The sequence below is a fragment of the Hypomesus nipponensis genome, chromosome 13, assembly GCF_054491055.1.
Source record: "Hypomesus nipponensis isolate SF chromosome 13, ASM5449105v1, whole genome shotgun sequence".
Classification (NCBI taxonomy): domain Eukaryota; kingdom Metazoa; phylum Chordata; class Actinopteri; order Osmeriformes; family Osmeridae; genus Hypomesus; species Hypomesus nipponensis.
In genome coordinates, this window is record NC_140373.1 from 7,862,501 (window position 1) to 7,886,794 (window position 24,294).

Below are 24,294 nucleotides of genomic sequence, written 5' to 3' on the forward strand. Positions count from 1 at the left end.
TGCCTCTGTTGAGGGGGCCATGGCTGCTGCCCTCCCCCTGCCTGCTGTTGAAGCTGCTGTTGGACCTGTGGGGGGAGCTGGCTCTGTGGGCCACCTGGCTGTTGCATGGCTCCTGCTCCCCCTAGCCCCATGCTCTGCTGGGGTTCCAGCATGGCCCTGCCAGCTAGCCCCTGTGCCCCCAACATCCCTGGCCCCGGGTGGGACATGCCCATCGGGGCCTGGGGGTTCTGGTGGTGAGGAGGCATCATGCCCCCACTTTGTGCCTGCCTCTGGAGGGCCTGAGCCTGGGCCTGAGCCATCTGACGCTCGGCCAGACGCTGGATCTTCAGGGCTGTCTCTACCGCCGCCAACGGGGGCCCAGGCTGCTGCCCGGGCTGCCCCGGCATGGAACCCTGACCTGGGGCAGGCTGCTGCTGAGGTGGGGTGGCTGGACCCATGCCTGGCTTACCCAGGGACTGGTGGAGTGGGGAGGCCCCCGGAGGTCTGGGAGTGTACGGGGGCAGGGGGCCAGGATGCCCCCCCGGGTGCTGGAGCTGCTGGACTGACTGAACCTGCTGCTGTTGTTGCTGCTGTTGGAGCTGAGGCACCATCTGTTGCTGAGGAGACCCCATCACCCCACTCCCTCCACCTTGCATCTGCTGGAACTGATGGTGAAGGTGGTGCTGAGGGGGCATTCCACCTCCCTGCTGCTGGAGCTGCTGCTGCTGTTTCTGCTGCCCCGGACCCCCACCTACCCCCATCCCCTGCTGTGGCAGGGGGGGCATGTTTCCCTGGGTGGGAGTCTGAGGGGTTGGGGGCTGCGTGCCACCCGAGGTGGGGGTACTGGGACCGGTTGCTCCGTTGTTGCCCGGGGACGGGAGTCCCCCGTTGCCCCCGGGTCCTGGGGGGGGCTGCCCTACCCTCTGCATGCTGGCCATCCTCCTCCTCAGCATCTGGGCCTGCTGGAGGCGGTGCTGCAGCTGCTGCTGCCTCAGCTTGTGCTTGATGTTGAGGCAGAAGGGCACGGGGCACTTGTTCTCCTGGCAGTGCTTGGCGTGGTAGCAGCACAGGGCGATCAGCTGCTTGCAGATGGGGCAGCCGCCGTTGGTCTTGCGCTTGCAGCTCTTGGTGTGCTGCACCACGCGCTTCATCTTCTGGCAGGACGGCAGCGAGCAGTTGGCGTTGCGGCACTGGCAGGCGTGGACCAGGGACTGGATGCAGCGCTGGATGCTGAGGCGGCGCGAGTCTCCGGGGCTCTGCATAGAAGAGGCCGACTGGCTGTTGCTCTCGTCGTCCAGGCCCAGGCCCAGCTTCTCCATCTTGTGCTCGTGGCCCTTGGTGTTGTAGCAGGTGCCGCACAGGTCATAGTCCTGGGGAGGAGTAAAGTAACATCACGGATATTAGATTCGTTGTGGTGCTTAGAGACACTAAACGACTTATTGGCAACAACAGTTTGTCATATGCTCCCCTATTCACCATACAGAAGCACCGCAGTCTTCTACTGGTCCCCTCAGAGTAAACCCACCCACACACCGCCGCCCCTCCCTCCTCACCTCGCAGACGGTGCAGTGGAAGCGTGTCTCCACGTGGTGCTTGCACTCGTTGCAGGTGTACACGAAGCGGTCCTGGCTCTGGTTGTGCAGCTCCACCAGCATGCACATGGAGCTCCACTTGGACCGGCGCAGCGACGAGAACTCCAGGTGCTTGTCCCGCGCCAGCGTCAGGAAGGCGTCGCGCCCGTCCATCAGGTCGCACGCCATCATGGGGTCCGGGTCCGTGATGGGGGGCAGAGCGTTGGCCATGTGGCCGCCTATCAGCCGAATCACAAAGAACACCTGGAGGGAGGAGAGGAAGAGGAGAGGGGCATCGAGGTAGGAAAAAGGAGAGATGAAGGAAGGAAAAAAAAAGAAAACAAAAAAAAAAAGTTTATTCTAGTTCCCAAGGTGTTGCACAGGTAAACAGCAGACCCTGGTGGGAGCTCAGGGCAGGGGGACTCGGGTGTGACCCAGGTGTGACCCAGGTGTGATCCGGGTGTGACCCACCTCCTTGTGTTTCTCCATGGTGGCGTAGAGCTTCTGGGAGAGGTCGTTGGACACGTTGGGCATCCCCGGCTTCTTCTTATTGGCTCGGCTCAGACTGCTCTTGTTCTTGCTGGTCTTTTTGTTGTTTTTCTTCTTAGCATTCTTACTGTCACCTTTAGTAGCCTGGAGGAGGGGGGGGGGGGGACACACAAAACAAATGAACCTTTGTAATTAAAACACCTCATAGCGCACTCATAATAGCAGTAGCCTAGCTGACGCAGAGCCGGAGCCTCGAGTCTTACATCGATGCTCTCATTGGACGTGCTGTTCTCCTCCCTCTTGCGCTCCTCCTCCTCCTGCTCCAGCTCCTTGATGCTCTCCTCCAGCACGTTGGGCCAGAAGTCGCCCTCGAAGTACGGCAGCTCGTTAGCGCTGGTGAGGCGGTCCTCAGTAGCCTGCTTGAAGATGTCCTGAGAGACGAGGAGAACACAAACATGAGGAAACAAGACAGAAATCATATACATTATTAGATAAGAATTGTATTTAAAAAGTGTTTTGTGTTCCCTCAGAAGGGGCCCCTGGCTGTAGAGTCTTTACCTTGTAGTCATGGACGATGCGCTCAGCTACAGCCTTGTCCAGCATCTTCTTGTACCACTCCTGCAGTCTCTTGGGCTTGGGGATCTTCTGGTCCATGGGGTGGCAGTGGAAGATGTAGTCGTCCCCCTCACTGGGTGGACACGCCCAGATGTGGCCCGTGGTGTACCTGAGAACAGCCAGGCGAGGGGGCATTAGACCCATCCATAGATTCATCGTGCATCCAGAGATCTTTTTTTTGTTGTTGTCCTTTTTCTTATAAACAAATAGGTTGAACAGAGGGATAGACGTGTGTGTTGTGGTGTTCTCCTCACCCCAGCCTCTTGACGTACTCCAGGTAGCCTATGAGGATCTCATGGTAGACCCCTGTCCTCAGGGACCGAGGCTGGAAGAAGTGCACACTGTCCAGGTAGGATATGTACACTCGTCTACAGCAGGACATGAAGGGGGAAGAAGCAAGTTATGCGGCTGAGTCTATTTGATGGATTACATGACTGGCTCATTCAACGAGATGACTTTGTCCTGTACAAGCCACATTATTAGTTCTGATATCGTGACAGAACAACACCATTGGTCACATGTACACACGCTGACCTTTGATTGGGCGAGGGGCAGTCCGAGCCGTACTCCTGGACGTGCATGCCGAAGAAACACACGTCTGCTCCGTCGATGTCCTCGAAGGCAAACAGGGCTTTGGTCCTGTAGGGGAACGACTCGCACATCTCCCCGCTGTCCACAAACCTGTGCGCACACACACACACACACACACACCAGATGAGACTCCTTCACTCCTCTCCAAGTCTCAGAGTCTCCTCTCTAAAGCCACTAATCTTGCCACATCCAGTTAGGATCATACAAGAGCTGATGAATATATATATATAAGTATATATATTTATTTTTAAAGGCCTCCTACCTGGATTTCATGCCCGGTTTGACCTCCACAACCTTGTCGGAGACGTGCACCACCCTGATGGTGATCTCCCCAGACTCTGGGTGGTTCTGCCTCTTCAGGTAGTCGTTGACCCGAGTCTCCAGGTAGTATCCCAGCTTGGTCTGGGGTAACCCTGGGGGGCGGGGGTGGAGCAGAGAGGAAGGTTCAAGAGACATGTGGAAGATCCTTGGCTAACAGTAGCTGTGTAGATGGGTCCATAGAGAAGCTGGCTGGCTTTCAGACACTTACGTTTGGAAGCATACTTGTTCTCCCTCCTCGTCTTGTTGCTCTTCTTTAAGCAGCCGTCGCAGACAAACCTGTTCCATTGGAGAAGGGATTTGGGTGTGAGAGTTGTCACATGATACAGTGGTGTAAAAGAGTCATAACCTGTTCTTACAGGAACTAGGAGTCAAGACAGACTGACACACACAGACTTACCCTTGAGGCCAGATAGTGTCGTGGTGCAGGACACATATCTGGTGCATTTTGCGTCCACAATCCAAACAGTCCACAAGCCTGAAGTCAGACAGAGGGAGAGAAAGAGAGATCGGGTCACCAAAATGAGTCATTTCCAGTGTTTGTTTACACAGCCAGTGTGACAAAAAAACATACAGATATGAATGAGATGAGAGATCTGAGGGTGGACTCACAGCTCAGGGTCCAGTGTGTCATTCTTCTTCTTCTCAAACTGTTCTTTGTTAATCGATCTGGGATGAGACAGTGTCAGGTTAGTATAGAACAGAAGGTACAGGCTAAGGAACAGCATGCTGGTGGCAAATACTGTTCACTGGCAAATATCCTCATGGAATGATCAGCAAAACATTTTCCCGTTAAAGAAAATGGAGCAGGGAGTTTGACAATGGAGAGGAAGAGATGAATAGAGGATGATAAAGGGGTTTTTTTCCCCCGGGAAGGGGCAGTACTCACGTCTGCGGCTGGGAGGGGTCATCTCCCAAGGAAACCGTCTCCCCTTGGATCTCGTTGAAACACTTCTCACAGAAGTGGTACCTGTTAGCAAGAAGCCCAAACTTTGGTGAACTACACCGTCCCCCACAGCACAGCCATTCACAGACAGGCATGGGAGGGCAGCCACCAATCAGGGCGGGGCGGGGCAAGCAGGCACACGGACAGCGCAGGACAGCGAGGGGGGAGGATCGTCGTCAGAACAGCCAATCATGATTGAGGATTTGGGACAGGGAGGAAGAGGGAAGGGGGGGAAGGGGGGGGGAGGTGCATGATTGGTTGAGACGAAAGCAAGCCAATGCAGACATCACAAACATTGACACCGGGAGGGGGAAGGGGAGGGCAGACAGGGGCAGGAAAGACGAGACAAACATCCAGGACGACAACACAGAGCAGAGGGCGAGGCAAAGCACAGATTAGCGTTTGGACACGAGGAGATGAGCATAACCATCTCAGCTACACGGCAGCACCAACTGGGGTGAGGGGGAGGGGCCAGGGGGGAGGGAGACAGATGCAGACACTGAACAGATATGAACGAAAGGCAGAGACTGTCGTTCAATCATTAAGCTCATTTTAAAGTTGGTCCTTTCTTACTGTTTAGTAAGCTGGTGTGAAGAGGGGTAGCCAACAGCCACTAACTGAATATGGAAGGGTTGTTGTGACCGAGTCAGTACTGTTATGGACAGTAGCATGTAGGGCTTATAGGAGAGGACCAACTGTTAAAATGCCTCAGCGTTAAAGCAGCACATGGATTTCAAAATAGGGAAAATGGAGTTGGGGCGACCCTTTATTCCCATGGAAACAGACATTTGATCAAATCGACATAGTTATACATTCCAGAGTCATACAACCGAATCCCATCACCGTTTCAGAAGCACTACAGTAGGTGTGTGCGTGTGTCCTTGTCATACCTGTTCTGGTAGCTGAAGTAGGCAGCATCTCGGGGTATAGTGCACAGCTGCTTGCCATAGCAGCACAGAGTCTGGGGAGAGAACTCCAACTACAGGAGGCAAGGAAGGAGAGAAGAAAAAAAAAGGGGGGAAAAAGTGAATGCAGGACTTATTGAAAGACATTCAACAGAGCTTCATTTATCAATCCAGACTCAATTCATACCCTCAGACCCCACTTGTGTTTCATTTATCTGACCTGGATGCTTGGGTCAGGTGGTTATAATAGCAGTTATTCTTGTAAAAACTCAAATATAGCAGGTAGTTTAAGTGGGGTTATAAAAGCTGTAATAAGATCTGTCGGGGGGGGGGGGGGGTGACATGGATGAAGTTAGCTGAGCCTTGCTTCCATATTCAGGGTGGGATAGGAACTAGCAAAACACAGATACATTATGACACACACACACATACACCTCTCCTGCAGCAGTAACCCGACCCTGCGAGAGGAGAGCGATCCCTCTCTCCTCCCCTCCCTCGCTCGCTCACCTTCCGCCCGCAGCAGTAGCCCATGCCCTGCATGACGGGGTCGATCTCCTGCTCGAACACCTCGGCCAGCTTGGAGCAGTACTTGTAGACGCGCGACGTCTTGCGGTTGTACAGCCAGGCGTTGTTGAACATGAGCCAGATGTCGTCCACGTACTGCCAGGGCTCCTGGTACTGGCCCGTGTCCAGCTTCCGCTTGATGCTGGACAGGTCCATGGGGGTCTTCACAATGTCAAAGTAGTCCTGCGGGGAGGAGAGGAGCACAGGAATGTTTAGATAAAAAGGTTGTGACAGTGAGGGATCCATCTTCTGTTGGTTATTAATGAATGATTCATCTGAACTAGGAATCCTAATTGATGGTGGTCGTGACAGTTGAGAGCCACAGGAGGGCAGGCTGGAGGACTTACTGGGATGCCCAGGAGATGGGGGTCCACAGGCTGTCTGAAGGGCAGAGACTCTGGGTCCTGACGATACAGAGACTCGAGGGTGGGCATGAGAGCCTGGCGCATCTCCTCCGGCTTAAAGACTGAAGGAGGAGAGAAAAGGGGGGAGAGAGACGGCAAGATTGAAACTCAATTCTTCTTGAAGGCTGTAAGCGTTGCTACAAGGATGGGATGTAAAAGATTCTGTAGGAATAGGAATGATAGAACAGCTCGAGGAGGTGGCGGGGATAGAAAACAGTTGAACATACTCTTCTTTTTGATCTGGGCACCAGACTGCGCTCCAGACTCTGACCCTTCCTCTTCCTCCTTTGGCTCCTTCTTTATCTCCGGCTTCCTGTCTTCCGTCTTCACCCCCGACAACGAGGCGGTGGACGACGACGTATCCATGGCGTTGCCTTTCCCGCCGTCGCCGGAACACTCCTCGTTCTTGAGCTCGGATTTGATGGGCTTGTCCTCGGCCTTGATGTTGGACAGCTTGCCTCCCTTGGAGCACCCGCCCCCCTCCCCATCCTCGTCATCCTCGTCCTCCTCGTCCTCCTGCTGCTTGACCTCCATCTTGGGTTCCATGGTGGCGGGGGCTTCGGCCTTGGCCTGCTGCGAGGCGGTGTCTACGCTGCTGACGGAGGCAGGGGTCAGGGCCTGGCTGTCTGCTTGGAACGAGCCCTTCTGAGACAGCTTTGGGGAGAGACAGACAGATTAGAAGGATGCGAATGGGTAATCAAAAGCTACGTGGCGAAAGAGCTCGTTCCTTAATAATTGATGAAACCATCAACGTGAAAGCCTTTCTATTTGTTTTCCGTTATTAGAACAGACTAATGTGAATGTCCTTTTGTAAGAACACACCATGAGCACTCTTGCCAAAACTGACAGTCACCTGTGGAATTTGTGTCTAATTACGATTCAGTATTCACCCCTATGGGATAACAAAAAATAATTTAAAATAATAAAAAGAAACGTTATAGAGTGAAGACTCACAGGAGTGCGAGGGAGCGTGGTGGCGTGAGGCGTTGAGGCCATGCCTGGGTGAGATGGAGTGGTTGACCCAGCACCGGACTGCTGTTGCATGGGCTTGTTGGAGCCTGGGCCCTGGCTAAGCTGCTGGGGGGCCGGAGGTGGGGCCAGTTGTGGTGGGTTGGGGGTGTGGGGCTGGGGAGTCTGGGAGCCAGCTAGCCTGGGGGGCGTCTGGTGGGGGGTGGGCGTGCGGCTTCGAGCAGGCGAGGGCGAACTCTGGCGCATGGCAGCCAGGTGGGCATGGGAATTGGGCTGCTGGGGGGGGATGGACGGGGGGCCTCCACCCACACTCTGAGGGCCATGGGGCCCCACTGAGGGAACCCCACTGGGGCCTCCCACTGAGCCCGGCTGGGCTAAGGGACTGCTGACTGGGAGGGAGGGAGGAGTGCCTATCTGAGCCTTGACAGAGAAATGGAAAGAGACAGAATATTTAGTACATGTTCATTAATAAACCTCATTGTTATTTTGTATCGAAGGAACGTCTATTAGAACTAACGGAATCATTTTACACAATCAATAGAATTAAGGAGTGCTCACAAATACTTAGCAAAAAAAACAATTTGAACTCACTTGTACCATGCCTCCCTGTGTGCCGGGCTGTGCCATGCCAGGCTGCCCTGTGCCGAGGCTGGGTCCAGCCCCTGGGAACTGGCCCTGGGACATGTACTGGTTCTGCAGCTGGTTCACGTTTGGCTGGCCTATCCTCGGACCACCCATACCCATCTGAACAGGAAAGGGACGACAGGAAGCTTGTTCCTTACATCATAAACACTTTTAACAGCTAGCTACCACTGGCTGCATCAGTGTCTAAGTAGACACCCTTTTTATAAGTCTTTCTGGACGCTGTGTAACTATTCCACTGGCTAAATACAAATCTGATGGAGATGTGTCTGGATAGGAACAGTTCTGTGTTGCTGATGGAGGAGCGGAGGCTCAACAGTTGGGTCACACTAACCTGGTTGCCAGGAGGTCCTAGAGGGAGTGGGGGGGTGGCCCTCTGCATCCCCATCTGGCTAAACTGGTTCATCCCTGGAAGACACAAAACCACCACCAAGGTTCACACATGGGGCACAGAACCTCAAAACACCATGCGAATAATGCATCATGGCCACATCAGGAAGGAGTCCCCTGAGATCTTGGATATATCACAGAATCTTCGTCTGCGTCCTTCCATCTTCTATCCTCTATTTTTCGTTCCAAGATGGCCTCCCCCAGCTTTCCCCAGATCAATTCCTGCACACACCTGCTGGATTCTGCATCCTGTTGACCATTGGGCCAGGTCCAGTGGGCCGTACCAGCGAGGGGTCAGGTAGAGGTCCATCTGTAGGGATGGGTGGAGAGGATAGGGATGAGGAAAAGGAGGGGTGAGAATGAAGGAGTGCAAGTCTGTGTGTGTCTGTGTCACACAGCACACCTGACCCATCCATGTGTTGGGAGGTGTTTGTGTGTGTGCACATGCATGCTTGTACTTCGCGCCAGCATCTTTTGTCCCCTCTGAGACAGTCAGTGGGGCCTGGCTCCTTTGCGTGCGTTTCCCCATACACATACTATGAGTGTGTGTGCATGTGTCAGTCCTGTCCACTCACTAGGCAGCAGTCCAGTGGGTATGTGTCCCCTGCCCTGCTAAAGACCCCTAGGGGGCGTGCCAGAGCCAGGCTGGCTGGGCGTCTTACCCTGCTTCTGCAACCGCGTCCTCCTCTTCTCTTCCAGCTCCTTCTGGATCTTGTAGATTTTCTCTGCCAGGAGGTGGTAGTACTCCGCCTGAGGTAGGACACGGATGAAGGGGGGGGGGGGGGGGTAACAGGTGGAAAAAAGGGAGAGGATATGAATGTGAGTGAAACAGAGCTAAGTTCAGACATAAATAAACTGTTGTGAGGATCAGTCTATGGATTGTCCACGAACCTAAAAAGGCACCAGGTCACATGAGAGAGATAAAAAAGATTTACCCTGCTGTTGGCGGACTCGTACATGTCTCCCTCCACTTTCCGAGCGTAGGCCACCAGGTTCTCCATCCGCCTGTCCTTCAGAGCGGCGGGGTCCGGCGTGGGGAAGATGGCCTGGACACTACACAAACACACAAGACATAAGAACATTAGGTACAATTTAAAGATAAAGCAGGGATCATCCAGTGATAAAGGAAATCCCCCTCAGGCTTACAGTTTGTGGACCAGGTGGTTCCGGAGGTCCTGAGTGATGTCCTCATGCCAGCTCTTCCTCATGCCAGCACTGGATGGAGGGGTCGCCGTGGGCATGGAGCCAGAGTCGTTCATCAGCCTGGGGAGAAGAGGGTGCGTGAGTGGAAATGTTTCTGGTCGGGCCTTGTGTGTTGGATAGGGAATATACAACATGTCCATCTGCATGGTGTGTGTGTGTGTGTGTGTGCTCCTTACCCCTGTGAGTTCATGTTGAGGTGCAGCATGGTATCCTGGAGCAGGTTCTGCTGGTTCTGAGAGGGGACCCCCACGGCACCGTTCACTCCCATTGGATTACCCCCTGGACAGACAAGCAGGACAGAGACATGGTATTAGAAACATCAAACAGGACACGCCGGACCTCAAGTACAGATTGTTTGCAGTTGCTTGATAATATGTGAACTTGACCTGAATGTAGGTGTGAATGAAATGTGCATAGCAGGAGCCATTTTGACATTGTGACTACTGTGGAATTAACCTGGAAAATGGAGGGACATCAGTCTGATGAGGTCAACCACAGTGCTGATGGTCTCTCTCAGGCTTAAGAACAGGGTGATAAGATGGCTACTTGTTTCTAACAGAACGTCTTGTCTACTAAAATGGGCAGTTGGGACCAGGGAACAAGGTTTTCATGATTCTCTCACCCATGGCGTTAAGGGGCCTCATTCCAGGCTGTCCTTGCAGACCCCCCTGTGCTCCTGGCATGCTGGCCTGGGGCTGGACCTGGGTGCCCTGGTAGGTGAGGCCCAGGGCGGCGTAGGCTCGCTCAATGGAGCTGGGATCTATCTGGCTTGGGGGGTTGAGGTTGGGGGCGCTGGGCTGGCCCCCTGGCACGGACCCCCCCAACGAACTACCCAGACCCACGCCCGCCGTGCCGAGAAGGGCTGTAGGGGGGCAGAGAGAGGGAGGAGAGGAGTGTTGGTGACCTTGTACTTGGATGGTGACATTTTGAATGCAGATTTGAAATCATTAAAAATACATCAAATGTTAAACAAACACCCAACACTGAGTATGTGGTAGCCTCTATAGTACTGTTAAGACATATTCAAGAGTAGGGAAACAATTCATTAAACAGGAGAGAACCAAGACAGGACAGAGATACAAGAGAGGGGAAACGAGAGAGAGAGAGAGAGAGAGAGAGAGAGAGAGAGAGAGAGAGAGAGAGAGAGGGAACGAGACAGAACATTTACAGACGTCATTTAGACAGAAGAACCCAAAACAAGACAGAGAGCCAAAGGAAGACATCGGGACAAAGGGAGACGTCAGAGAGAAAGAGAGATGGACACACAAGACGGAGTGGAGAGTCGATAAGTCTGATACAGACACTCACACTGCTGGTTCCTCTTGTCTCCAGCGTTCTTCAGCGGCAGGCAGACAGGACAGTCGTGCCGTGTGCAGTTCTTCCAGTGGGAGATGATCTGTCTGGACGACGCACAGTGAGCCACTGTGGAGGAGGAGGGGGGAAACAAGACATATCGTAAGACGGTTTCATGAAGGAACAGAGAGAAGAAAAAAAAAGGCCTCCTCTCACAACGATAACCAAACCTGCCCCAGACATGGCACACACGCTTCAGCGACTTACCCTGGCAGGACTTGCCGGCCTGGCAGTGGGTCATGTGGTTGAGGACGTTCTTCATGGTGCGACAGTGGGGCAGGTTGCACTGGCGCACCTCCCCGTTGGCCTGCTCCCGCCGCTGGCACTTGTGGGCGTGGAGGAGCAGCACCAGCTGCTGCTGGATCAGCTTGCGCTTCTCCGGGTCGGCTGTGGGGGGCGCCCCGGCTGCGGCGGCGGCGGCGGCGGCGGCTGCAGACACGGAAGGCCCCCCGAGGCCGCCCTGGGCGTTGGGAAGCATCCCTGGGGCTCCGCCTCCTGGGGCTCCGCCCGGCCCACCCACTCCAGCAGGCGACTGCTGCTGGGAGGCCTGGAGGAGAGAGAGAGAGGAGAGATACAGAGACAGGAGAAACAAGAGGGATGGAGGGATGAGTGGGGTACAAATAAGGAAGGGAAAACAAGATGGGGAAGTGGACAGTGAAGAGAACGAGACTCGTCACAAGCTATGGTTAACAACTCAAACCTTGCCCTTTGAAACAAATGGCTCGTGTTCTTACCATGGCAGCCATGCCCTGCATGGGTTGGTTCTTTTTGTCCATGCTGAACTGGGCCATACTGTTGGGCATGGAGGCCTTATTCTGGAGCTGAGGGCCCAGCCCTGCCCCACCCATTCCCTGGCCCCCTGGACCTCCTGGACCGTACGGACCTCCATAGGGGCCCCCTGGAGTCCCCATCATATTCATCTGGGAGAGAGTGGATGGGGAAGCAGATAGGAAAAGGGGGAGGAAAGGGGTGAGGGGGGGGCAAGAAGGGTAGAGAATGACATTTTAATAGAGAAAAACAAGAAGGGGTCAACAATAGGAGAGAGAGGGGGAGGAAGTAGACGGAGATGAAAAAGTAAGAATGCTTCTAAAGATATGAGGCCTGTCATAGGCAGACGACTCCTGCAAGCCTGATCACCCCAAGATGCATGCCTTCGCTCCTACCAACTGACACTGATTACCATTGCAATCACAGCCTCAGATTGCCACACTAGAGTTACTCTTAAACTGAAGAGAGGAAACCAAAATGCATGCGCTTTCAAATCCACACATCTACCATCTATCAAACTGTGTTTAATGTTCCACTAACAGCATGCCATGTAGTTAGACACTCACCCAAGTGTTTAAATCACTTTGATAGTTTTTCAGAGGCAACCTTGCGCTACTAAATGAGAAGGACCCCAGGGTATTGTTCACCAACACACGCATTATCAAAGTAATAATGTCCTTTTTAGGAAGAGACTTAAATCATGTCAGATTTTACCAGTTATCTTCTTCCTCTCCCGTCCATTTATAGCAATTAAATTACCCACTTCTAAAAAGACAATGCACTTCATCTCTAATCAATTAAGCAGGTAGCTTTCAGTTCAATTAAATCATTAAAAAGACGTCTCAGAACAGGCAACTCAATTAGCGGGCTGTGCAAAAGCTCAAGATTTAATGTTGACATCTGTGGATAAGAGACCATGGTGATGGGCTTAATTAATCACAGGCTTCCACATGCTTCCCAGCCTGTAGTAGTGTGTGTGTGTGTGTGTGTGTGTGTGTGTGTGTGTGTGTGTGTGTGTGTGTGTGTGTGTGTGTGTGTGTGTGTGTGTGTGTGTGTGTGTGTGTGTGTGTGTGTACTAGAGCGTGTGTGTGGGAAAAATTAAACAAATGTAAACCAGCAATTACACCCGCTCCCTTCTCTCCAAGGACCTGGGGTTAAATGAGTGCTTTCTTCATCTGCATATTGCCCCCTCACCCATATCCACCATTCTCTTTTCCCTCATAATTTTCACCTCCTAACTTCCGTCCTCCCCATGGCCGATGCTTAGTTCTAGTCATTCATTTCTCATCCCCCCCCCCCCCCCTTAATTGTACATTTCTATTCCTACTCCCATTTTTAACTGACCTTTGATGAACTGGGAAGTTCACCTCTACCGTCTAAAAGGTCTTACCTTGTTCAGTGCTCCAGGCTGCTGTACCCTGAGGCCGGCCTGTCCCCCAGGCCCCTGCTGCTGTTGGAGGGAGTCAGCCAGCATGTTACCGTTGCCCCCAATCCCCTGGTTCCCAAAGCCCATCCTCGGAGAGCCGTTCATCACCTGCCCTCCCATCATGCCCTGCTGCTGCGGCTGTCCATTGTTGCCCTTCTGGCCTCCCATCATGGCCCTGTTCATCCCGCCAACCATCCCAGGCCCTCCTACTTGCTGCATCATGGCAGCCTGCTGTTGGGGCGAGAGGTGCTGCTGCTGCTGCTGCTGCTGGCCCATACCCTGAGGAGAGGCCTTCATGTTCCCCAAGTGGCCCAGAGCAGAGCCTCCTCCTGGGCTACCCATGGCCGCCTGCTGCCCCTGCTGGCTGGAGGTGGGTGGTGCCCCCGAGCGCAGAAGCTCAGACAGCTGCTTGTGCTTGGCCACAGCATCCTGCACTCCTCCTGGACCCAGACCCAGGCCCAGTCCTCCTCCTCCGCCAGGCCCCAGACCCCCCCCTCCAGGCAGGCTGGTATGGAGCTGACTCAGGTCCCCTCCATTGACCAGGCCCAGGTCAGAGGAGTTGATGAGCTCATCTGGGAGGTCATGCTCCAAGTCAAAAAGGGAGCCAAAATCTGTAGGGAGAAAGAGAGATTAAAAAACAAGAATGGAGGAGGAAAAAAAACATTTGTGCTTTATCATTACATTTGTATATTGAGGTAAATACTGGCTAAATGCAGATTTTTCCAAATAAAGCAGTTTCAACAATTAGCTGTGTCCATGTCTTACAATGGGAATAACAATTATAAAACAGCAGATCAAACTCTCAGACACACCCGCCCACAACTTGTCAAGGTAGGCCGTCAGCTGACTGGTCATCCCAATTTAAGAGGTGGTTTAACATGCACATGCACACACAGGTTTACACACGGAACACACACAGGCTGGCAGATGAACCTGTTTCCCCAACACCACACTGACTCTGACAAGTTAATAGACCCACTAAACACAAGCAATGTCCAGAGATGCATTTCAGATCATTTAGGGGAAAGGTTGCCTGTATCAGGAGCATACAAGTGTAACAATTTACTGTTATAACAACATACAACAACCTCACTAAATTTTGTTCAAATTTGTCCCATTTATATACAAATGATTGCTTTGTTTTTGTGTATTAGCAGTAACATTTATATTGGTACAACGAGCTTCAGTAGGATGGGCCAGAAAACAATTTAAAGCGTCAGACTTCCTTTAGGTGCTTTACTTTTAACATTTACTTTTAATGCATATTACTATGCTGTTCGTACAAGTGGAAGCGTTCTCCTAGGTCCTCTGCTATCTTGAGTCTTAAGTCCATTCCTCCGACATGAACCACACGCCATGCACAGAAAACTAACAAAGGCAATTTTAGCACAAAAATAATTCAGGTCCCTGGGCCTGCCGTGCATTTTCAGCAAGCTCCCACACCAGACTGGCTAGCTAAGGTACATATTCCAAGTTATGCAGCAGCTAGCTCTCATACACGCTGACAGTAACCTGTCTGTCTCATCTGCAATATTGAATGCGTTTGTATTTTGCTTCCATAACGTTATAGCTGCTGATGCAAGTATCTCACAACATAAACTCAATCTAAAAAGTTTCGAGCTAGCTCAGGTAGCTTGCACTGAATGGCGATGAGGGATCCACAAACACCTCGCTCAAAGTTAGCTACCATCTTATGAACTGTATACCCGACTAGTCAAATGTTAAATCTACTGTATCAAGAGCAGCTTAATCTTTTTGCAAGTAATTAGTTAAACAAGATAACTTTAGTTAGCCAGCTAGCAAGCAAGTTAGCCAGCAATCGCAGAAGTAATGGTGATGGAGAGGCCGTCTTTGTCAATCGGGTTTGGCTAGCTACTTTCCTAGCATTAGCAATATACAACAAGCTGGTTTAATCTGAGACCATCGTTTTCCATAATATTGATCCTACATACATATTGCATTTGTGTAGTGTTATAAACATTAGGTTGTTTACGATTTTTTCCCCAAAATTTAGCTAGCTAACTTACCTAGTGATCTAATAAATAGTTAACTAGTTACCTAGATGGCTAGCTACAATGGTGCCCATAAGCAGAACTAGCCATCAATCTAAACCCCGCATTCTAGCAAGCCTGGTTATCCAGCTAGCCAGTACAAGCTAGCCGTGTGTACGAATTCGCGACACATACATTCACTAGCTAGTTAGCACGCTAGTTAGCTAGGCTAGCTACCCACGACCAAAACAGAAGAGTAATCACGCGTCAATTTGGCCTGTCGAATAAAACCTCAGTCACAGAAAATAATACAGCAATGTTATTTAAAAATAATAATATACACATTTAAAGAAATATAAAATAATATTAACCATTTCCATCGCTGGCGGAGACGGAAAGTGCCGGAGAGGATAGTTTAGGCCTCTTGGCTGAAGGCGGGCCAGAGTCCAGAACGTTCTCGGCCATATTTTTTCGAATTAAAAATATATACGGTATCCACAACTGCAGACGTTTTCACGTCTTTAAAATTGTATTCCTTTTCGATTCCACAATTGCGACTTTTCCCCCTCCTTTTGGGGGACTAAGGGGGGGAAAGTCCCGTGTAGAAAATACTCCTCTTTCCTGGGTTCGCCTCTCGATTTCAGCTACGGCGTATCAACCCCCCTCCCTAGTAGGATTTTTTGTTCTTTATAAATTTCTGCGAGCGGAGGAGGAGGGGGGTCGGTGAAAGTAGAGAGGAAGACTCACGTAGCGGATCATTTCCAACTCATATTGACTCTTGATGTAAAAAAAATTGGCTTATCTTCCATGATTACTCCACTAATTTCAACCAACCAACCAGCTGTATAGGTGAACATAAATGTCGGGTCTTGTAATAGGCTTGTTTGGCTGTACCAGCCTTTGCTCGCGGACGAAGAGGGGATGCGAAAAGATACAGTTCACGAAAATGCAACTTATTGGAGACAGTATAGACCGTGCACATTTCTAGAAAATAAATTAGACGCAAATTATGAATTAACAGGCAGTCATAAGTTGATTAATAAAATATTTAACCTATTAACTGTAAGTTAATAGTGGTGTCTTCCAATATTCTTTCATATTTTCCTGTTTGTAGAGGTAGGATTTTAATAAAATAATGGTGCCTTGTCATTGAACTGCAAGTTAGCACAATTTCTACTTAATATGGCTTTCATAACAATTAATTGTTAAGTCAATAGACTGCATGGCTTACATGATTAACTCATTTCACTATTTAAATAAGGCAAGTTTAAACTCAGTGGTCAATACCATAAATGAGGTTACATTGTAATGTAGCCTGTACCTACAGAAGTCTAAAAGACAACAAAGCCCAGATGCACTGCTTTTAACCTCAAATATTTCTCATCCTGTATGTTTCATTCTAACTAGGTATCCCCTGTTTGGAGGAGGAGCCAATGTGATGTTCTATCAACAAACTTTATACTTTGTAAAAATGTCAATTGTGATATTTTCCACTCTGTTCTACAGAGATGCAGTGGTGGTTAACATCTGTGTCTTTGCTTATCTGTTTTAAGTTCCCACAAAGTGTTGCATGATGCAGCGACAGTATTGTAACTGACACAATGGGCACATGAAAAATGAAGGCATTTTGAAATATGTGATCCATTTAGTAAAAAAAAAAACAATTCGAGAATTTTGACATATGTGATCCATTTAGTGACAAAAGCTTACTGGATAAGCCATTTGATCTTATTGGTGTCTCCCTTCCTTTTATGTCCACAACTGTGATAGTGATATAGAGCATTAGAATCTCCCCAGGTCCAACTGTACCTAAGGTGATAACCACCCAGTATGATACATGGTGTTTTGTGAGTGGCTTTCATGAGGGCAACATCTGGCCAAGAACCTGATTATCATTCTGACATCTGACGGGAGCTCAGTTGCTTCTACTGATTTAAATACCCTCATATACTCTTTACTTTACTTTACTTTATCTTTACTCTACCAATGCCTTATACTATATTAACATATTCAAATGTGTTTATAGAGATCTATGACCAGTTTATACAGCATTGTCGGTCCTGAATTTGTTTCTGGCAATTGTGGCAACTGTATTTTCCCCTTTGAAAGGCTGTTCTTTTTGATTCTACATTTTCTTCCACTTCCTTCTCCATCCATTTTGAAAAGTATAAACAAATTCCACTGAAAATATGGCAGCTTGTTTGCACTATTAGCAGTCACCTTTCACTTGGAAATTAACTGGGGGAAAAGCAAAGAGAGAGGGAAAATCAGTGTCATTTTTAAGTGTACCTCGAGGTACAGAGTGTATACTTTGCTGAACCTGAGATGTTGCAATTAACTGCACAATTATTTTCTGGTATGATCATACATACATGTTCAGCTCAGTCACAAGTAGCCTAATCATCCCTTTGTGATGATTGTAGGAATGGCTTTGGATTTGATTGATTAAAATGTATCCACATTAAGCCCAAATACAAATCTGATAAGTTGGTTAAAAAGTGCTAAATGAACAGTTTTCAATATTTATTGATTGTTAATGAACGTGGTGCACATCTACTGTAGGAGGTTATGGTATGACCCCACTTCACAGCACCGTCTTCAAACAGTCACAAACTACAGCTCCCATGATTCCATTCACAAGAAGTAAACACGAAGAAGCGGGTAGGTGGCATGGTGCTCATGTGCTAACTAACAACAATAATGTTAGTTTTTTTGGTCAGTTTGGAGTTTAAATGAGATGTTAGCAATCGTTTCAGTATAAATTGGAATCACTGTAGTGAAATATGCAGCTGCCTATTAGCAGAACCCAAGCTAGCTAGCTAGCCCTTCAGCCAACAAATGGACTAACTGCGTTAGCTACTGCTACTTTGAAACCTATTTGTATAGTACTCCTAGGTTTTACAGCAGTATTAGTTTGACTGCTTGTGTAGTCATAATTTGTCCGTATTCTTGAGGGTACAATATTAGTTCACCCATTATAAGTCTACCTGCTGTATCAAGAAATCATGTTATATAAGAATCCAGCTGCATGATTTCCTTTTTACAATAAAACTTGTTTTCCTTTAACTTCAGCTCATCATATTCCGTTTTTTATTCCAAAGTGAGGTATTGACATCAAAGCACAACACAGAAGAGGAAGCCAAGTGAACATTTATTGAATCACTCCTATTGAACACAAACCAGTCAAAAGAGAGAAGATGCCATACCACTGTGTGGCCTACGGGTGCAGTAGGACAGCTGAGGATGGCGTCACTCTATACCGGTTCCCCAAGGACCCCGAAGAGGCCCGCAAATGGGAGAAGCAGGTCCAGCGCACACGGAGCAACTGGGTCGCCTCGCCCACCTCTCATCTGTGCAGCGAACACTTTGGGAAGGAGTACTTTGAGCCCAAGCAACCCTTTCCCGTTCTGAAGGCTCTGGCAGCTAAAGGCTCACTAAAGCTGAAGCCAGGGGCAGTCCCTACCGTGTTCATCCGACCCCCTTGCTCCACGTGTGAAGGTGGGGGCTGCAGCTCTTGTCTCCCAAGGTCCCAGAGGAAGGGCATCCCTGTTATTCCAAGGGAATGTGACATGGTGGGTTAAAACCCAACACACTGAACTTAAGTGTGTTTCACTTCAAATATGATGCCTCAATGAGAAAAAGGACTGGGATGGGGCTGACATTCAAGCTTTAACAAATCTTTGATGAAAGTGGTATTTCTTTGTGTGGGTCTCACTGTTTCTCATCTCCCGTCAGCTTGAAGGGGCTCCAGTGTCTTTTGAAGATGTAGAAGGAGAGGAGGATGATAATGAAGAGGAGGATGAGGACGAAGAGGAGGAGATGTATGAGTCCGGCGGAGAAGTGGGTAACCCGGCAAGGGATGATGAACCAGGTAAGGAAGTAGAGAAAGAAAGAGGGAATAAGAGGAAGCGATACATAGTACAGCTTTTTTGAGGAAACTCTGTTGGCAGATTGTGTCATTACATAGTTGCCGCTGAACGATCAGATGGCTGAGTGGTTAGGGAGTCGGGCTATTAATCAGATGGTTGTTGGTTCGTGCATAACTCGGTCCTGGTCTTTTCCCAGCGGTGTGTGAGATGTGTGGCGTCACCGGCATTAGAGGCACCTTCTACTCCAGGACCAAGCGTTTCTGCAACGTCTCCTGCTCACGCTCCTACTCCTCCAACTCCAAGAAGACATCCATCCTGGCTCGGCTACAGGTGAGACTTTGTCATTGCTATTTTATATTTTCATGACAATTTTCTTTTTTATCTAAAGGCTTTTCAATTATGAAAAGAAGGGGAATGTACATAGCACTGAATCAAACATATTGACTTCTGTCTCTTATATGGGGGAGCCTGGACAACTTTAGGTGGAGGTATTCCTTAAAAACACAGGCCTGACTACAGACTCTGCAACTGTGACAATGTTAAATGGAATATGGCCATGACTGTGTCTAGAGGCCACTGAATGCTGCCTGTTGACTAGTCTTGGTCTCCCAGGGAAAACCTCCCACTAAGAAGGCTACAGTGCTGATAAAGACCCCCTGGTCCACACCTGCAGGACCACAGGACACTGCCCCACCTGGACAGGATGGTGAGACATGCACACATATGTTGAAACACGCTCATTCCCACACTGCAGTGCCACACTCACATCCTCGTGGTCCATGCCTTCGTCCTGCAGGTTTTGACTGGGGTTCATACTTGGAGAAAAAAGGTTGCCCGGCTGCCTCTGTGTCCTGCTTCAGACATGTGAGCACATACAGTCCTAGACTGTAGTTCCTACCACACACTACACCTCAAGCCCAAACCCAAAGACTCCCCCTGTCCTCATCCCTTCACAAGCACCCTGCTTCTCTGCCTTACCTCAAGCTTCTTTCTCTGTCCCTGCCCCCAGGTGCCTCTGTGTGTTCAGTGGGATGACATCTCTGTGGGTTTGAAGGTGGAAGTTCTGAATACCAATGCGGTTCTGCCCAGCAAGGTCTACTGGATTGCCACAATCATTCAGCTAGCAGGTTTGCACTCTCCGGTAGTGCTAGAAACCTATACTCACTGTTTACATAATCAAGCTCTTTATTTGTATTCCTTTCCCTCGTCATTTCACCCCTTGTTTCCTGCAGGTTACAAGGCTCTGTTGAGGTATGAGGGCTTTGAAGAGGACAGCAGGCATGACTTTTGGTGCAGCCTGGGATCTGGAGACATGCATCCAATAGGCTGGTGTGCCATGACGGGCAAGCTGCTGGTACCTCCACAGGGTGAGTGTGCACATAACCCACGTGTCTAAATGCACATCGTCGTCGTCATCTGCCGCTTGTCCGGGGATCGGGTCGCGGGGGCAACGACCTAAGCAGGGAGGCCCAGGCTTCCCCCAGTCTAAATGCACATACACAGTCTAAATGCACATACACAGTCTAAATGCACATACACAGTCTAAATGCACATACACAATCTAAATGCACATACACAGTCTAAATGCACATACACAGTCTAAATGCACATACACAGTCTAAATGCACATACACAATCTAAATGCACATACACAGTCTAAATGCACATACACAATCTAAATGCACATACACAGTCTAAATGCACATACACAAACACACACACAGTGTAGCTCACATCCAATCAACTGTGTGTTCAAATATTATCTAGGGCTGCAGCAGAACATCCCTGACTGGAAAGAGTATTTGATGAAGAAGCTGGTAGGAGCCAACACTCTGCCTGTGGATTTCTACCTCAAGGTACATGCTTTGGACACACCCAATGTTAGGTGTTATATCAGGATATGTGGATGGAGGCAGAAGCTTCAAACCAGCGGCAGAATTCCAAGGTTATTCTTGCGAAGCAGAAGTTGTCTCCTTCTAGTTGGCAGAAAGTCTGAGGTACTCGTTCCGTGCGGGCATGCGCGTGGAGGTGGTGGACCGCACCATGGTGAGCCGGACACGGCTGGCGGTGATCGACTCGGTGGTGGGGGGCCGCCTGAGGCTGGTCTACGAAGACGGGGGCAAGGAGGACCCTGCAGAGCCCCTCTCCGAGTTCTGGTGCCACATGTGGAGCCCTCTGCTGCACCCAGTGGGCTGGTCCTACAAAGTGGGTCACACCATCAAGAGCACAGGTGAGGATCTGACCCACTAGTGGTAGATCATCTTATTGGTCGTGTAAACGGGAGCCCAGTTATTTGTGGGTCTGGGGCCGAGTTCATATGAATCAGTGTCTTTTCTTGATCCCAGTCACAGAGGTTGGCAATCCAGTGCTCCGTAAGGCCTACTATGACAGCAGCCCCATGCTCTTCAAGAAGGTCAGAACACAGATGAATGAGAAAGACCTGCATGCTTTATGAATATCCAGTGGGGTATATATGCTGTGCTATACTGTTTTCTTTTGGCCATATTACCTGACAATAGCATGACAAATAATTTGACCCCTATAACATCCTTATTACACTGCTATGACAATCACCATACAACAACCTGCCCCTCCTGTGCCCCCTCAGCCCAGGTGTGTGTACATGGACGGAGGTTTCTTCGAGGTGGGAATGAAACTGGAGGCCATCGACCCTCTGAACCTGGGCAACATCTGTGTGGCCACCATCCAGAAGGTATAGACAGACTGGTCCTGAGGCTCCATCACTAGGGCTCACTGGAACACACGAGTGCCAAACCCTGTTCCTGGAGACCTATGGTCTTATTTGTTTCCTCTCCAACCCTAATATGTCACACCTGATTCTACTAAGTAGCTGGTTAATAACATGGATCAATTGGTACTTTTCCCTCTCGCCTCTTTCTCTTTTTCCATCCCTTCTCCCCTCTCTCTCCATCTTGTTGTCCCCTCTCGCTCCTCTTCAGGTCCTGTTGGATGGTTTCCTCATGGTTGGCATAGATGGGAACCTCTCAGGGGATGGTTCCGATTGGTTCTGCTACCACGCCTCCTCCCATGCCATCCTGCCCATGGACTTCTGCCAGAAAAATGACATTCCCCTCACGTTACCACCAGGTACAGTACACCCCTGCCATGCCATGCAGAACCACTCACAGAGAGTCTCTCTCTTTCTCATTTCTCGGGTCGTTTATCCCTCTCCCGCTCTGTTCACCAGGATATGACCAGAGGACATGGACATGGGTCAACTATCTGGAGAAGACTGGGGCCAGAGCTGTACCTAGACACCTGTTTAATGTTGTACGAAATGCCTGCCTAAAAATCTCCTTTCTAGACTGCGAACAACATGATGATGAGAATCGTTTACATATATATGATACAAATAATGATTCACCGTTTGTCTATGCACATGTTTATGTGTGTGTGTGTGTGTGCACTCTGTTTCTCCAGGACTGCCAAGGCCATGGCTTTTCTCCCAACATGAAGCTGGAGGCGGTGGACCTGATGGAGCCGCGCCTGGTGTGCGTTGCCACGGTGAGGCGCTGCGTGGGCCGCCTGCTTCTCATCCACTTCGACGGCTGGGAGGAGGAGTTTGACCAATGGGTGGACTTCCAGTCACCTGACATCTACCCTGTAGGATGGTGTGAGATTATTGGCTATGAGCTGCAGCCTCCTATTGGACCAGGTAGCTGGAGGGGGTTATAGATACATACTCACTCAGTCACTCAGGCTCAAGTTTGACCACATACACTCATACACATATGGAAGCTATAAACTGTAATATATTTAAAGAGGTTGTGCTGTCTTGTCCTATTCTCTTAGATCCTCTTGAAACTCAGCCACGTGCCAAGAGACACAAGTTTATGGGAAAGAAGAGTAAGTACTCTGCATGCAATTACACGCATCAAATAACTCTTCTTTCTTTCGTTTCTTGGAGACACCTGAATTATACACAACTTCTCTATGCTCTCTCTTCCTACACTTGTTTCAGAGAAGAAGATGGTGAAGAAGAAACTAGCCAACCTGATCTCGAAGAACCGCCCTCCAGCCCGTCCCGGCCAGCAGACAGAACCTGAGCCCCCCCAGCAGCAACCAGGGCCCCCCCTAGACCAGAGCAGCCCCCCTGCCACTGCCCTCCTCCAGCCCAAGACGGAGCCTGAGGGACAGGAGAGTATGTACACTCACTGTATCCATATACCATATGTATAGGAATATTTTTGGTCTCTAGCCACTTAACTCACATAGCCACCTCTCTCTTTCCTGTCTGTGTGTCTCCTCTCCCTTCTCTCTCGGTCTCCTCTTTCTTCAGTCATTGCAGTGCAAGTCAAGGTGGAGGAACTGGAGATGGAGACACCCATCGCTCCTCCCCCTCGCTGGCTGTCATCAAGCAAGAGCAAGAAGTGGAGGAGCAGAGAGGGGACGAGCCGTTCAGCGAGGGGCAGAAAGAGAATTATCAGAGAAAAGTGGCGAAGAAGAGCGCGGCTGAACAGAAGAAAGAGAGCAAGGACGAAGAGGATCCTCAGGACCAGGAGCCCCAACAGGACATGCAGCAGGAGAGCCAGCAGCAGCAGGAGGACCACCAGGACCTGCAGCAGGAGAGCCAGCAGAACCAGGAGGCCCAACAGGACCTGCAGCAGGAGAGCCAGCAGCAGCAGGAGGACCACCAGGACCTGCAGCAGGAGAGCCAGCAGAACCAGGAGGCCCAACAGGACCTGCAGCAGGAGAGCCAGCAGAACCAGGAGGCCCAACAGGACTTGCAGCAGGAGAGCCAACAGCAGCAGGAGGCCCACCAGGACATGCAGCAGGAGAGCCAGCAGGAGCGGGTCGAACATCAGGAAGATACTGCTGAGGAACACATGGAACAGTGACTCCAGAGAAGTTAGCACTGTGGACTGATGATGTGTTGAACATTCGCAACCTGGACCAGGATGTCACGACTTATGGAAGCTCTGTCGGTTAAACCTCGTCGGTGATAATGTATAATCAGTAGAAACAGTGACTTAAACATTTGTCTGTAAACAGATGTACTCAGACTACCTCAAACTCAGCCAGTCGGTCTTAGGTGTGAGACAAACCGAGTTCTGGAGAACTCAAAAGCTCAGACATGTCATTACTGAGACACGCCTCCTACCAGGACATGGGTGCCCCATACACTTGGATTGTAAATTACACTCCTTCACACGTTTTCACCTTGTGTAATGGTTTATTTCTTGGTTTTACATTATAGGTTTAGTTTCCATACTCTATTACTGTTGTGTATATGTACAATTGTGGAATAAAATATGTAGCTAATGTGATGTTTGATAAACA

At 49.9% G+C, this 24,294-nt stretch overlaps 2 protein-coding genes across 5 annotated transcripts in view; one reads left to right on the forward strand and one right to left on the reverse strand.

Annotated features, from left to right (window-relative positions):
- The window catches only part of ep300a (EP300 lysine acetyltransferase a), a 19,454-nt gene extending 3,448 nt beyond the window's left edge, over window positions 1–16,006 (reverse strand). Inside the window, exons 1-30 of one of the 3 annotated variants that reach the window (XM_084669318.1) lie at window positions 15,496–16,006; window positions 13,098–13,744; window positions 11,674–11,859; window positions 11,147–11,486; window positions 10,895–11,008; window positions 10,209–10,448; window positions 9,763–9,865; window positions 9,530–9,646; window positions 9,319–9,436; window positions 9,046–9,133; window positions 8,616–8,693; window positions 8,328–8,401; window positions 7,943–8,095; window positions 7,337–7,771; window positions 6,610–7,036; window positions 6,326–6,444; window positions 5,922–6,161; window positions 5,400–5,488; window positions 4,453–4,533; window positions 4,176–4,232; window positions 3,964–4,041; window positions 3,775–3,842; window positions 3,508–3,658; window positions 3,189–3,335; window positions 2,909–3,022; window positions 2,598–2,763; window positions 2,303–2,470; window positions 2,022–2,183; window positions 1,533–1,814; window positions 1–1,349 (exon numbers count right to left, since the gene is read on the reverse strand). The exon at window positions 1–1,349 is cut by the window's left edge and continues 3,448 nt beyond it. In XM_084669318.1, coding sequence (XP_084525444.1) covers window positions 1–1,349; window positions 1,533–1,814; window positions 2,022–2,183; window positions 2,303–2,470; window positions 2,598–2,763; window positions 2,909–3,022; window positions 3,189–3,335; window positions 3,508–3,658; window positions 3,775–3,842; window positions 3,964–4,041; window positions 4,176–4,232; window positions 4,453–4,533; window positions 5,400–5,488; window positions 5,922–6,161; window positions 6,326–6,444; window positions 6,610–7,036; window positions 7,337–7,771; window positions 7,943–8,095; window positions 8,328–8,401; window positions 8,616–8,693; window positions 9,046–9,133; window positions 9,319–9,436; window positions 9,530–9,646; window positions 9,763–9,865; window positions 10,209–10,448; window positions 10,895–11,008; window positions 11,147–11,486; window positions 11,674–11,859; window positions 13,098–13,744; window positions 15,496–15,589 — 6,485 coding nt within the window. In that variant the 5' untranslated portion in view covers window positions 15,590–16,006. Of the gene's footprint in view, window positions 1,350–1,532; window positions 1,815–2,021; window positions 2,184–2,302; window positions 2,471–2,597; window positions 2,764–2,908; window positions 3,023–3,188; window positions 3,336–3,507; window positions 3,659–3,774; window positions 3,843–3,963; window positions 4,042–4,175; window positions 4,233–4,452; window positions 4,564–5,399; window positions 5,489–5,921; window positions 6,162–6,325; window positions 6,445–6,609; window positions 7,037–7,336; window positions 7,772–7,942; window positions 8,096–8,327; window positions 8,402–8,615; window positions 8,694–9,045; window positions 9,134–9,318; window positions 9,437–9,529; window positions 9,647–9,762; window positions 9,866–10,208; window positions 10,449–10,888; window positions 11,009–11,146; window positions 11,487–11,673; window positions 11,860–13,097; window positions 13,745–15,495 lie in introns of all 3 variants that reach the window. The other 2 variants (XM_084669317.1, XM_084669316.1) reach the window with 2 other exon arrangements.
- A 1,646-nt stretch (window positions 16,007–17,652) lies between these two features.
- Window positions 17,653–24,292, forward strand: l3mbtl2 (L3MBTL histone methyl-lysine binding protein 2). 2 transcript variants are annotated; one of them, XM_084669401.1, is made up of 18 exons: window positions 17,653–17,785; window positions 18,226–18,696; window positions 18,860–18,995; window positions 19,190–19,323; window positions 19,606–19,699; window positions 19,790–19,857; window positions 20,003–20,120; window positions 20,226–20,360; window positions 20,761–20,849; window positions 20,974–21,223; window positions 21,339–21,406; window positions 21,602–21,706; window positions 21,954–22,101; window positions 22,202–22,284; window positions 22,435–22,669; window positions 22,807–22,860; window positions 22,976–23,155; window positions 23,294–24,292. In XM_084669401.1, exons 2-18 carry the CDS (start codon window positions 18,322–18,324, stop codon window positions 23,878–23,880), a joined length of 2,859 nt encoding a protein of 952 aa, XP_084525527.1. In that variant the 5' UTR covers window positions 17,653–17,785; window positions 18,226–18,321; the 3' UTR covers window positions 23,881–24,292. The 2 variants fall into 2 exon arrangements, with proteins under 2 accessions (XP_084525527.1, XP_084525528.1); XM_084669402.1 differs by having other exon boundaries at window positions 21,345–21,406.
- The last annotated feature ends 2 nt before the right edge of the window (window positions 24,293–24,294 follow it).